Genomic DNA, 14,718 nt, shown 5'->3' with positions numbered 1-14,718 from the left:
TATCAACAGAATTGGTTTGAATAAATACAGCTTTAAAATCTATAAAGCTTTACAGATCATTTTAGCATTTAAATGTAAAAGCAAAAATAGGTTCTAAATAAAATGTTTTTTTTTTTTTAAATCATGGCTGCAACAGACTGAATACAAACGGCAATAAACAAATAAAAACGGGATTTTTTTTTTTTTAGTAACAGCATCAGTATGCTGGGATGGGACCACGTGATTACAAGACAAAGGAATCACTGAATCGGTCTTGAATTGGTTCTTTGATATGAACTGTTCAAAAGAACCTTTTCATGGATGTTGAATTGGACTTTCCATCACTTTTGCTTTTGTGTGAACAAAACATTTTTATTGCTTAAATGCAATGAAATCAAATGGGCACTTTCACTCCACTTTCATATTTCATAATGTAGGAAATCAGACACTTAATGGATCACAAGAGGCATAAAAAAGAAATGTTTTCAGTAAATCTTTATTCATCAGTGCATGAACAGAAGGTCATGACCAGATTAATTTCTTTGACCACTCTCTCTATTTATATGCTCATACTCTCAATTACTTAAAAAAATAATGGAGCGATTTATAGATTTTTTTTCCTTGTTTTCCCCTCACGAAGGCGAGTTTTATACAGGTGCTGTACATTGTATTTTTAAAAACATTTACAACTACCACAATGTAGAGACCACAAGGCTTTTTTGTGTAAGGTAAAGCAATGCAAGGCCACAGTATCATACATACAACCTCATGACATGAGATGCACTGAAACAAGCTACAAAAGGGTTGAGATTAATGATCAAGAAGCAATCATAAACCATATTTAGAAAGTATTCACATTTTTCATCATGACAAAACATAGAAGCACTCAGTCACTGTAGCATATGTAATGTTTGACTGTTGTCTGCTCTGCCCATATAGAACAATCGATTTTTATGGTATTTCAAAAATACTGTCATGAAAAAAGATATTGGACAGCATTAATGTTATATCTTGAGTACATTTGAATCCTTGTGCCAATTGTTTGAGGCTTAAGAACTTGATGAATAACATCCACCATATTTGATACATAATTCTGCGCTACATTTCCCTTGGATATAAGACAGCATCTTGACATTTAAAAGGACGATCTGAAAGATACAGATGCGCAAAGACACTTTAAATGAATAGGAAGTCCCAATATTGGGATAACAATGCAGTACAAATCATTTGATCGAGTGAAATGTGCAAAAAGTAAGAAAAAATATATGTTAGATTGGATAGTATGCAAAAATATATCTGAATTTCCCAGTTCTGCTTCACCTTCTAATGATACGAGCAAACATTTGCTTCCAAATGCACACACCTTTCAAATGCTCAACCGAGATAAACTGTGAAAAAATATGTTTGTTAGGAGGCCGAAAGTAGTTTCAGCAAGCTGGAACACTAATAAGTGACCTGGCTCAGAATGGATACAAATACCTATACCTCTATACATGTATATGTGTACTGTATATCATCATATTCATTTCAATAAATTACATATGCATCTTCATGAACACACAGGTAGTAAACAATATACTTAACCACAAGTTTCTGGTCTTTTAAAGATGAATATGTCAAAAATTCACAGCAAAGCTGATTAATGCAAAGCCTACACAAAGTCACTTGGATCTTGAGGACAGTTGCATCATTGGAAGTCGTTGTAAGGACATGCGGCAAATCAAAGATGGAGAATTAATACATAACAATAGACACTTTTTTTTTTTTTTAAACCTTCACAGAAAAGCATCCTTCATGTTATCATCACAGGAGCAAGGAGACATGGACGAGTCTAGCTGCAGTCTGATTGGCACACACAAATTGACGCTCTTATTATTGGTGGACACAAGCGAACGCTGCACGTTATCAGTGTAGATGGTGATAATCATACAAAAATAATAATAATACACAGTGATTCACATCGATAACTGCTCCCAAACGCATTAGACTCCATGCACCGGAGGCGGAATCCTTGCGGAGCTGGGGACCTTCCAGGGGCCTGGGGTTATAGGGGCTTTCTTGGTGGTAGGGTTCCCATCGTGGGGAGTCTCTAGAGGGGCACTCCTGTCTTCCTCTTCCCCTCGAGACCGGTCTCGTCCTCTATGGTCCTTTCGGTTGAGGGTTCCGCTCTCGGGCTCTTTCTGAGCCTGTACGGGAGCCCGCTGAGGTTCTGCTGTCTTGTCTCTCTGGTGTTTGTCACTGCCACCTCTTGAGACACCAGGTCTGGTCTCTCCTGATTCCTTGTCCTGCTTGTGCATAGCGTCTTCGTCTTTGTGTCTCCTTCCAGAGGTAGGCTTCAATCCATCAGTGGCCTTTTGAGGCACTTCCTGTCTGATCCCAACACTCTCCATCTTGGTCTTCCTGGGGCTAGTGGATCGAGGTTCCCGTTCACTAGGTTCATTCCTGTTGTCCATGTATAGAGTCTTTTTTGGGCTGCGTGAGCGCTCTTTTCCATCCAGTCTTCGGGGAATTGTAAAATTGTCATTGTTGTCATGAGGCATGCTTGGGTCACTCTTTCTAGTTTGCTGTTTGGTGTCTCTGTAATGTTGGTAAAGTTGCCCGTGAGAAGTGGCCATCGGGTCGAGGAGGAGGAGCTCCTCGGGATTGACCTCAGGGGAGCGCGAGATGAGGGATGGAGATGCTGGTGTCGATGTCTCACTGGATGCAGAATATCTTGGAGAGTTTGCAGATGGACCTGTCATATCCTTAATGTCTGAAACAAATACAAAACATGAAAATTACAATGTATTTTAAAGGTGCGCTTAGTCTGTAGTGTAACAGAAAAAAAGACTCCGCCTTTCCTCTCGCCTTACAGTCCACAGTTCCAGAGAAAGCGGTCAGTAAGATATTTTTTTAAAGAAATTACTACTTTTATTTAGCAAGGATGCTGGATGCATTACGTTGATCAAAAGTGACAGTAAGGCATTAATAATGCTACAAAAGATTTATCTTTTAAATAAATACTGTTCTTTTAACTTTCTATTGATCTAAGAATCCAGTAAAATGTTTCAACATTGATAGTTTAGTTATAAGAAATGTTTTAATACCAAATCAGAAAATTAGACTCATTTCGGAAGGATCATGTGACACTGAAAACTGGAGTAAAGGTGCTAAAAATTCAGCTTTGCCATCACAGGATAAATTCATTTTAAAATGTATTAAAATAGAAAACAATTTATATTGTAATAATGTTACGGTTTTTACTGTATTTTGGATCAAATAAATGCAGTGTTATAAAAGCATAGGAACTTCGTTAAAAAACATTTTTGAATACAAACTTTTGAACGTATGTATTTATTTTTTATCTTATTATTTTGTCTGCAATTCCTGCTAAACCTTTTTTAAATCAACCTCATATTCAGTTTCTTATATTTTGTAAAAAAAAAAAAAAAGAAAAGAAAAAAAAGGTGTATTTTCTATTTGTTGCGTTGCATTGAAATCTAGTGGTGTGGGTGCAGCGTTACGCAAAAACAAGTTTGCAGATTCTGATTCCCTTGCAGAAATTCCCTATTCTTAGTCAGCCATGATTAATTTAGTCCACAAAAGGAAGTGTCTAATAACAGGGATGATACACAGATAAAGTGATTCATATTTAGCTGGTCATGTGATCTCAATATGGCGGTCCTCAAATATAAAACAACTTATTAGGCTAGAGCTGATGTACAAGATTTTAAATGTATTTTTCAAAGGTTCTCCTCATTTCTTTTTGTAAAACTTTTTTAATGAGGGAAAAATGACGGAGCGCACTTTTAAACTTTGCGAATTGGATTTTGTAAATCTGCAGAATACAACTGATAGACTGAACATAATTAACCTATCTTCTGAAATGCATTCCAGCAGAGACATTCTCAATTAAAGTGTCAACATTTCCAGTCTTCAGTGGCTTTTGGCCTCCAGATACAGTGACACATATCAAGCAGTTGAAACCAGCTATGAGAACGAGTCAGTCATGGAAGACGTTGCAATTTTCTCTCAAGATAAAATGTCACGCCGTCAGACGTGAGGTAACAAGAGCCAGAAATTAAACCAAGCTGGTGGCTCCTGACATGGGTTTCAATTTCTTTGCCATTTAACTGTCTGGTCTCTAAAATTGACCCAGGATGCATCATTCCAGAGCAGTACTCATTGCTAAGGGCTTGCATACACTAAGGAGTTCTTGGAAAGACTTCAGTTTTGCTTAAATTATGACGTGTAAAGTGACACCTTACAAATAGAAGGGCTGTCACAGATTAAAATAACTAATCATGATCAGCGTTGTTATCGTTAACTAAAACCATAATAAAAGCTGAAATAATATAATACAAATATTAAATGAAAAACTTTAACTCGAGATTAAAGCTAATATATTATATATATATATATATATATATAAATAATTTAAAAATAAAACAATAAAATGACTAAAAACAAACTAAAATGAAAACTCAATATAAAAATAAAAAGATTAATAATACTATAGTATAAACTAAAATAACACCGATCATGATTTGTCTTGATTTTTTCAGTTCCAAATAGTATACAGTTACTTAATATAAAAAAGTTGTATTGTAAATCCTTTATTAACCATTCTTATGCAAATCTGCATTGAACAGAAAGCTAAATTTATGTTAAAAACGTGAACAAAAATTCAATAGATGATGACAAATGGCCAATTATCACTACGTTTATAAAGCAATAAATGATCTTGAAAACTAATATCTCAGTAGAATTGTGATCACTGACAATGCCTTTTTTCATTTAGTGACCTTCAAAAGCAAAATGTTCATATCAAGGCAAAGGAAAAGAAAAGAAAAGTAGAACTGCACATACACAGAATAGGCATAGAGGAGGAATGCAAAGTTTACCAAAGTTATAAGGGACAGACCAAGAAAAGCAGAGAAGCCTTTAGTGAAGCTCTGGTTTCATGTGGAAGCACAGTGTGGAGGAGGAAGAGTTCAGACCTAAACAAGGAACAGAGAGACAGAGAAGGGTGCATAGAACAGTGCCCAGACAGAGAGAAAGAAATGAGCAAAAATAGAGACAGGAAGCAAGAGTGACAGCATTTGAGAGATGCAATGCGTGAAGATAGGAAGATCTGACATAACATGCATATGACCCCCAAATCACTCAATGGGCCTCATTCACTGATTATGGAGTTCAAATTGTGTACTTAAAGCTGCAGTCCGTAGTTTTTCCTCTTTGTCGCCATCTCTGTTCGCAATCTGCAATTGCAGTTATTCACGGAATTATCAACTTTACATGGGTTGTGCCTCGGCACGGCACAGCGTGGATGAATCCAATGTTTTGAGGAGAATGTGCGGCTGTCAGTCACCGCGCCGGTGTAGAGACTGTCATTCAGAATCACAGATTCTACTTTTTGGAAGTATGACCAACATAAAGATTTTCACCGGATCGCTTATCATATTACGTCAAACCGTGCAAATTATACTTTGTTCTCAAATTGTTACTGTTAACAACATCAGCATTGCGTGACTACATTTAATGCCCTTCCGATTAGGGCTGGGACAACGTGTCGAGGTCATCGATGACGTCGACGCAAAAAATACGTCGACGCAAAATATGCGCATCGATTCGTCGACCTGTTTTTATTTCTCTAAAAAACGTTTGCAAAACGTTTACCTTATGTGCGCTGAATATACGCGATGGCCGGATCAACATTCTGTCCAACGTTATATAACCAATCCAGGGGTTTTTCTGCATTGATCTTTTTTTTGGCGGCTGTCAAAGCCTTATTTGATCGGTGAGTGATGTAGAATAGAATGACTGCTGGGGCGCGTACGAGAGAGAGCCCCGGCCGCGCGCGCGCACTCTTCAAACAACACGAGCGCTGCTTGCTCTCTCTCTCCCTCGTGCATATTAACCAAAATCATTAGACACGATAGAAAAAGGGCGGAACACCAAAGTTTCACGTGGAGCATTCGGAGATTTTTTTTTTCTCCATGACAGGCTGCTGGCTCCCACTGTTAATTTTTATTTATTTTTTGTTGGAAAAGCACTCTCTGTATTAGCTTAAAGCCCTCAAGTTTACATTGGTTACTGTATTCTTTCAGTTGCTCTAAACAAGTATTTTGGGTGACCTTTTTTATTTTTTTATTGAAGGCTAGTCATCAAGTTGTTGTTATTTTCATCTGAAAGAACTTTTTTTCAGTAAGCTAGGCCCTATGTGTTCAGTAAGCTTGTTTCAGTAAGCTATGTGTTTTCAAGGCTTCAAGGTTTTATTGAATGCTATCTCTGACTAAGAATGCATTACTTTGCACTTGTAGCCTATAGTCTTTTATTTTGTAATTTTAAGAGCAATAAACATATATTGCAATGTTAAGGAATTCATGTTTTTTCATTCAGATATGTAAATCAACATGTATAAATTGTTAGTAGTCAATTAATGGGGAGATAATCGATAATCGAATCGGTCCGGAAAAATTAATCGTTAGATTAATCGATGCATCGAAAAAATAATCGCTAGATTAATCGTTTCAAAAATAATCGTTTATCCCAGCCCTACTTCCGATATATCCTTGTTTTCACATGGGCCCGGTTGCAGTCTCTTTTTTTCTGTAACCACTCCAAAGTCCGAAGTCTTTTGCAATTTACAACGGGTGAATCTCCAGTTGTCACTGGTGATTGTCGTTTGAACCTTTCTGGATCCGCCATCAAATTGATAAGTTTAATTATATCAAGTGCTGTGAGAAAAGGCTATAAATCTCCACCTCCAACATCCTCACACGCAATATAGCCTACCAGCCGAGACTCCTCCTTTAGGTCTACAGATGTGACGTAATGACACAAAGACATGCTCGAATTTCCCGCGGAGATCCACCAGTACCACTGGAATTAAAAACATTATTACAAGCTTACCGTTTAAAATCAAGCTACGGCAAGCAGATAGTTTTGAACACTGGCTGGTTACCGGTATGTACTTGCTCAATTTTATTTTGGATAATTTTTAACCCAAAAAAGTTACGGACTGCAGCTTTAATTCTGTTGTTGATCAATATGCATGCAATGTTTAGACAATATAAAGGTAAGTGTGATGATGATTTTAGTATTTCAATAAATCCACTTTTGTTATACTCTATATGAGTCCATTTTCATGATAATGTTTTGAACAAGAGTACTGATGTAGAATGAAGTAGCTTTAGAAAACACTATGCTGAGAAAAGGTAACCGTCAAAATACATTTTCAATGGCTTTTGAAACAGCAGCAGAAAACAAACCCATCTTCAGAAATGATTTGTTTCTCAGAGGCGAAGGCAGGCTTCAGAGAACTGATTTTTCTCGGTTCATGAAGCGGATGGAATTCAAATTAGCGCTTCTGCACTTCTGAACAAACTTAAAGAGGCGGTTTGTTACGGAGAACATCTCTCAGCTATGTCTGTGTTTTTTTCTTTTCTTTGGCAGTAAGACCTGTATTGTTTGAGTGATTATCTGTGAAAGGTCAGGTATTAAATAGACTCACTATGATCAGGCACCAGGCCCAGTCCGGGCCTCAAAAGCAGCAGCACTTTATTGCCCCCGGCCTGGATGAGCTCGATGGCCCGTGTGTGTGTAATGCCCTGCGTGGGTTCACCGTTGATCTCCACGATCTGATCTCCCACCTGTGAGGTCACACACACAGAGTATTCTGTCATTTCAACAACAACCACTGATTTTCTTAGATGTAACAATATATAATATAATATAATAATGTTTTATGTTAGAAAATATTAACAATAATATTTGTATTTTATTTGTATTTTAATGTAATTGTACTATGTTAAAATAATAATAATTTAAAAAAGATATATTTGTATATTTTGTTTTATATAAAATATACACTACCGTTTAAAAGTGTCAGTAAGATTTTTTATTACATTTATTATAATGTTGTATTAAAAACATTTCTATTTCAAATAAACACGGTTGATCTGAACTTTTTATTCATCACAGAATCCTAAAGAAAATGCATCATGGTTTCCACAACTAACTGTTTTCAACATTGATTGTAATAATAAATGTTTCTTGAGCACCAAATCAGCATATTCAAATAATTTTTCCAAAGGATCATGTGACACTGAAGACTGAAAATTCAGCTTGGACATCACAGGAATAAATTAAAACAACAAGTTCATTTTAAAATGGATTACAATTGAAAACAATTATTTTAAATTGAAATAATATTTCACAATATTACAGTTTTTACTGTGGTGTAAAATAAATAAATATTATTTATTTATATGCATAAATAAATGCAACCTTTGTGAGCATAAGATTCACAAACATTTAAAACATTTAAATAACCCCAAACTTTTGAACAGTAGTGTATTATTCTATTTGATATAAATATGTAAAACATTGTGCAATCACTGTAGGATTTGTCATGTATTAATGTAAGAATCTGATATGGTTGTTAGAACTCACGTGTATCCTGCTATCTTTCAGTGCGGGACCGTCCTCAGCTAGTCTGAGGATGAAGAGGCCCATGTTATATTCCTTCCCTCCTCGCAGACTAAAGCCAAAACCTCTCTGTCCTCTCTCTAACTCCACGGGATAACAGCCCTGAAAAGCAATGTTTTGGCATATCAAAATAAGCAATCTAAATTTAACTTCAAGACTGTTCACATTACATATAACTGCAGTGTAAAGTCACTAAACTGCAAATATAATATCACACATTTCTTGCTTTCATCAAAAACATTCTGTTCTGAGTGCAAAAGCAAACTACTCTTCCACACCTGTCAGCGCTAATGAGAAATGACACTTGATTTGCATATCTCAGCTCAGTCTTTATCATTATATATGACTTATTTTGCAAACATTTCCTCCATTTCATTGCTCATAAAGTTACTGTAGCCTATAGTGAGAAAGCTTGAGGTGACAAATGCTTCCATCTCAAAGTTTTAAATGTAATTTAATCTTCATAAAACATGGGCTGCATGAAAATTAAGTACTTACATCGGTTGCATAATAATCGTTAAACTCTATTACTGCGAGCCTAACAGGAATTATTACTCCGAGCACTGCAGCCGTCTCATTTAAATCTCACCTGCTTTGGTCCTGAGGTGATGACAGTACCCGTCTCACCCCGAGGCAGGGATTTGTACTCCGCTCGGGCCATGGTGTCTTTCCTCTCCTCCGTCTCGATGCCATTCCTATATGACACACAATTAAAGGCTGCTTTAGGCCATTACATGAACTGGTGAGCAAAATAAAAGCATCTCCGTTCATCCAACGTCACGTTATTCACAGCTAATAGAGTTTTTGTTCATGAGAATGTGCAGCAAAATTGTAATTCCTACAAAGAGGCTGAGGGTCTCTGTTCCAGACGTCAATGGTCTGCCGAGCTCATTACATTCTTTTGTCGGTCTTAAGTGTGGGTAAAAGCTTCAACAGTGGCTGCCCATTTTATCTGAGCCTTGACTGTGGAGCGAGTTCACAACAAGACTACTCAATTTCTGTGCTGAAAAGGATGACCTGGACCATGTGCTTGGGCTTGAAATGAAAAGAGAGGTAGTGAGCGTTCTTGACAGAAGAGAAATAGAAAGAGGTCATTGTAAATGGAAGGATTTAAATGGGGTGGGTAGGAACTTTAAAATCGAACTGTGGACTAAAAGGTTTGTGTGTTGACTGTAATGATTGTGTTATGAGTGAACTGTCCGTCGGGATGGAGCTTGTACCTGTCATCTCGGTTGGCAGGCTGCTGTCCCACGGCTCTGTGCTGAGAGGCTGGGCTCTGCTTGGCTGAACTAGTGCCTGACGGAGGTCCGCTGTGTTCTGAAAAATAAATAGGATTATCAGTGTGGCAGAAAAACACATATACACACACAACTCCATCCCAAGTTTCAGTTTCAAACTTCTAAGTCAAATGCTTCAACAACTTTCTGTTACAAAAAAAAAAAAAAAAGAAAAGCAATCTATAGTTTCCTTCTACTAGCTCACTGTTTACAAAAATAACTATATTTTCGCAAAAGCTTACCCTCCTCAGGCACGACGGTGAGGGCAACAGTGTTTCCAGCTTCTTTGATGAGCTGCACAATGTCATTGTGTGACAGCTCAACAATGGACTGGCCATTCACAGCAGAGATACGGTCGCCCACTTTTAGCCGACCGCAGCGGTCTGTGGGACTGCCGTCTATGATGCGGCCAATCTTATGAGGGATAACTGGGGACAGAGGGATCAATGGTTATTTCATTTATACATCTTAGACATACTGACAGACTACAAGAACAACAAGATCTGAGATGGTTATAAACCACTGAGAAGTGCTTTCAAAAACTCCAGAAACAGCAGTCTGATTATGCTGTGTCACATGATCAGGAGAAATACTATGAATATAGAATAGAATATAGATATACTATGAAATGACCATGCCAGTGTATATATAATGCAATTTTTCAATGTTCAAATACTTTCTCAAACTAAACTAAAATATATTTGTATACACTACCGTTTAAACGTTTGGGGTCAGTACGATCTTTATTGAAAGAAATCACTTATTTTATTCAGCAAGGACGCTTTAAAATGATCAGAAGTGACAGGGCATTTAAAAAGGCATTTAAAATGTTACAAAAGATTTCTAGTTCAAATAAATGTGGTTCTTTTGAACTTTCTATTCAAAGAATCCTGAAAAGAAATGTATCGCGGTTTCCACAAAAATAAGCAGCTCAACCGTATTCAGCGTTGATAATAATAATAATAAAGAATGTCTCTTGAGCAGCAAATCAGATCATATTAGAATTATTTCTGAAGGATCATGTGACACTGAAGATTGGAGTAATGATGCTGAAAATTCAGCTTTGCCATCACAGAAAAAAAAAAAAAATCACTTTTTAAAACATTAAAATAGAAAAGATTTATTTCAAATTGTGCTTATATTTCACCCATAATTTTCAACCTTGCAGCATAACTTCATCCTACAAATGTTCACAGCGTTTTCCCTTATTCAGAGCTAATAATAATAGCCATTAGATCTGAATAAGCTCTGGGTTTATTACTGTTATACTTCATAGATAAGCTAGCTTTGATTTTATTATTGTAATTGCATTGTACAGCATATCACACCTTCAAGCGACTGGATGAAAGACATAATGTAAATTTCAGCCACATTTTCAACAATGTTATGAGTCTGTAGTTGCACATCTAAAGCTGACAGCAAAGAAGCAAAAAGCTCAAGAAATGGGGTGGGGTGAGAAGGAGAGACTAATGGAGAACAGCTTTGAAAGTCATTTCTAACCTCCAGGCGGAGGCTTGTTTTTAGAGGTGAGGATGACAAATCCGAAGCCCTCGTTGTCCTTGCGCTGAAGAGTGACTTCGTAGGGCTGAGGGTGGCCGTGGCCGGACACCTCGATGTGGGGGGGTTTGGGTGAGCCGTTGACCAGCGCTGGAGCTTGTGGAGCCTGAGGTTGTCCTCCATCATCATCCTCTCTGTCTGCTCAAGCACATACAATATTCAATGTTTAAATGTACAAAGATTTGATTTCAGACACATTTCAAGTAATTTTTGTATTGCTTTATTTAACAATAACAACACTGGTACTGTACCATGTATAAATTTAGCCAACAATTATGTTGTGCGGATCATTTTTAGAGTTATATAAAGTAAATGGTCGCTGGTGAGTAATTCTCTTTTAAATACTCGCCAAAGCCAGATTAAGCTTTTCTAATGATAATTACTGGTGTTTGTCTTCAACCTCTTGAATTGTTTATAAAATGATTTGGGGTAATTTGATTATTCTCTAAGGCTAAGCAACTAATAACACTGTACACTTAGTCCTGCTTAACACAATTTGTAATTTACATCCATTCTGCAAAACTAAGTTGATGTCATCTGGCCTCGATGATTTGTGAAGGAACTATAGGCACAAAAAAACCCTCTTACAATGCTCAACATGAATTAAAACAAACGAACAAAATCCCTGTGTGATTTAACAAAACTGAAAAAGAACATTTATGAAAGTGTTGAAAAAAACTGCCATGAGGCACAAAGCCAAATTTCATAATGACTTCATAATTGAAGTTTTTCCCCCCCCAAATTACCCAGTGTGTGCTGTTCTTTTATGGTTACTCAGCGCTTCTGAGTCATTGTTCTGTTTGCAGCACATAAAGAGTCCTCTGCTTTGACTGAAAACACTGGTCAATAAATTTTGATTTTGTGGTTATTATTTTATAGCTCAACTCGGCCTTTCACTCAGAACTAATGGAGCGAAACGCTAATTCCTCACAGGGAGTGGATCGTGTTCCAGACATGAGTGCTGGGTATCACTGAAACCTCTGGAGGACGTCTACAGCAGTCAGGAAATAAACGCAGGCATGCACTGATCATATAGGGGGGTACAAACCTGGATGGGTGAGCTTTCTGCGCACGGTCAACATCACCTGCCCGTTGCGGGCAGCGTTGGTCATGAGCTCCAGAACTTGTTTGTGAGATTTGCCTTTGACAGGAACGCCGTCAATACAGATGAGCTCATCTCCAGCCCGCAGACGCCCATCCTTCTCTGCGGCACCCAGAGGAACGATGGCACCAATGTACACCTAAAGAGAGATGGTGTGGTTAAAGGTCACATCATTTTCTGTTGTGACAATATGGTGACGAATCACTGTGAAGCATGTCAACGCTCACTGGCTGATCCGGTCCTTCTCCACCCAGCACTCTGAACCCGAATCCAGTCTCCTGGTTCCTCTTGATAAACACGTCCAGCTCTTTAGTGTTGGAGGCTGAAAAAAAACAAAAAAACAGCAAAGTTAGCTGTCAGACATAAATATTGTGGTGTAAACAACAATTCTGTCTCACATGACCACAACAAATGTCAAGGTAGAACTCACGTTTGCTGTCCAGCATGGCTTTAGACTTGAGGTAGAGCTCAGATGGGTCCAGTTTTGGCGAGCTGGAGCGGATGGCATGTGGAGGGAAGGGGAGAGTCTGGGGCGCAGGCTCAGCCGGACTGGGAGTTTCAGTACTGATGGAGCTGGTGGAAATGTCCTGTTTCTGGGTAATGGGAATAGCTGAGGCGAGCTAAATGAACAGATGGACAAACATTACCCAAGCATTCATCAACGTTCCAGCACTACAGTGAATAACACTCTTAAGTACTATCCTAAACCCTGGCATTTCTAATTAATATTATTAGGCTGTTATGTAAAATGCTTTAAAGGATAAAGAAACCGCCTATTTATTGAAAATGTGATGTATTGATCGGAATATCTGCATGATTATGTACCAAACAAGCATGAATCTTCATTATTTGTCATGGAGTCACTCAAACGTGCCTTTATGACTCACACCGTTTATATCCGTGTTGAATACAATGCTATACAAACAGCACTGAAATTAATAATCAACATTTGAGCCTGTGTGAGAAACACTTGTGAGAGAAGCCCACTAGGAAGCGCTCCTGAGGGGCCTGTTGACTCAGCAGAGATGTTCTCTGCAGAAACTGTTTGCCTCGAAGTGATTCGCCATATCCTGCTCTTAAAATAACATTATAGCGTTTGGCACTTGCTCTGTGAATAATGTACGACCGCAAGGAACTCGCTTTGCTGAAAAACCGAGAACAAGGCCGATAAATAATTCATCCTGCTTCATCTTCATTTCATCAAAATTCCCCAGTGTGTCTGAATTAAATCCCCAAAATTGAGTAATTAAAAGACATTTAGCTGAACTTACAGGTTTCAGAGACTTCACGGGAGATGTCTGACCTGCAGGCACAAACAGATATAAAGAGGGAAATGAGAATGAGCAAGTACAGTTGGAAAAGAACGTTCCGAGACTAAATAATTAGTCAGGGCCGTTTATTGCTGGAAAAAACGCAATTCATCAGTTTATTTATTACATTTAATACCTTTGAATGTGGAGTGTGTCATTTTTGTCTGTCATTGATCTGATAAACAGATAGTTTGTGTAAGAAACAGATAGATGTTGCTGTCGGGATGCTCAAACAAACAGAGCATGTTTTCAATAGTAATCAGCCAACAAATTGCTTACTTACTGCAAAAACTGTATACTAAGTATTTTAACATAAATTTTTTTTTGCAAACTTTACCATTAATACCAATATCAAGAGGTTTGCAAAATATTAAATCATGTCAACATCTGTGTCCATGTGAACAACAAAACATACACTACGGTTCAAACATTTGGGGTTAGTAGTTGTTTTTGTTTTTGTGAAGGAAAATAATACTTTTAATCATCATTAAATTGATCAAAAGTGACAGTAAAGACATTTATAAATTTAAAAAGACTTCTATTTCAAATGCTGTTCTTTTGAAATGTATGTTTATCAACAAATCCTTAAGCAGCTTAATTTTTTTAAACATTGATATGAAGAAGAAATGTTTCTTGAGCAGCAAATCAGCATGTTAGAATGATTTCTGAAGGATCATGTGACACTGACAAGACTGGAGTAATGATGCTGAGAATTCAGCTTTGCCATCATAGGAATAAATTACATTTTTAAATATATTAAAATAGCATTAAAAAAATCTTTCTGACCCCAAACTTTTGAATGGCAGTGTAGAGGAATATATAAAAAAAATATTAAAATACAAAACTTTTTATTCCGGAAGCTGGACTTCAATCTGGTTTATATTAATACAATGAAAAAAATCAACAGTGGCCACTAAGGGGCAGTGTAATCCACATTGCATTTATGTATACTGGAAAAGTAAATTAGATGACATAATATACACAATGTGGGGTATGATGACCTGTGACAGGCATGTTTATG

General features: G+C 37.3%; 1 protein-coding gene across 5 annotated transcripts in view; it reads right to left on the bottom strand.

Annotated features, from left to right (window-relative positions):
- Positions 1–459: 459 nt before the first annotated feature.
- Positions 460–14,718, bottom strand: part of magi3a (membrane associated guanylate kinase, WW and PDZ domain containing 3a) — a 134,123-nt gene continuing 119,864 nt past the window's right edge. For 4 of the 5 annotated variants that reach the window (XM_082145382.1, XM_082145384.1, XM_082145385.1 and 1 more), the window contains 11 exons: positions 13,659–13,690; positions 12,818–13,007; positions 12,615–12,709; positions 12,334–12,526; positions 11,229–11,426; positions 9,971–10,156; positions 9,672–9,768; positions 9,041–9,146; positions 8,416–8,553; positions 7,475–7,613; positions 460–2,731 (listed from right to left, as the gene is read on the bottom strand). In XM_082145382.1, coding sequence (XP_082001508.1) covers positions 1,962–2,731; positions 7,475–7,613; positions 8,416–8,553; positions 9,041–9,146; positions 9,672–9,768; positions 9,971–10,156; positions 11,229–11,426; positions 12,334–12,526; positions 12,615–12,709; positions 12,818–13,007; positions 13,659–13,690 — 2,144 coding nt within the window. In that variant the 3' untranslated portion in view covers positions 460–1,961. The remainder of the gene's footprint in view (positions 2,732–7,474; positions 7,614–8,415; positions 8,554–9,040; positions 9,147–9,671; positions 9,769–9,970; positions 10,157–11,228; positions 11,427–12,333; positions 12,527–12,614; positions 12,710–12,817; positions 13,008–13,658; positions 13,691–14,718) is intronic. The other variant, XM_082145383.1, reaches the window with a different exon arrangement.

The sequence above is a fragment of the Leuciscus leuciscus genome (assembly GCF_965113295.1).
Source record: "Leuciscus leuciscus genome assembly, chromosome: 18".
Lineage (NCBI taxonomy): Eukaryota > Metazoa > Chordata > Actinopteri > Cypriniformes > Leuciscidae > Leuciscus > Leuciscus leuciscus.
The sequence above is the reverse complement of the archived record's forward strand: the minus strand, read 5'-3'. Positions and strand labels throughout refer to the sequence as shown.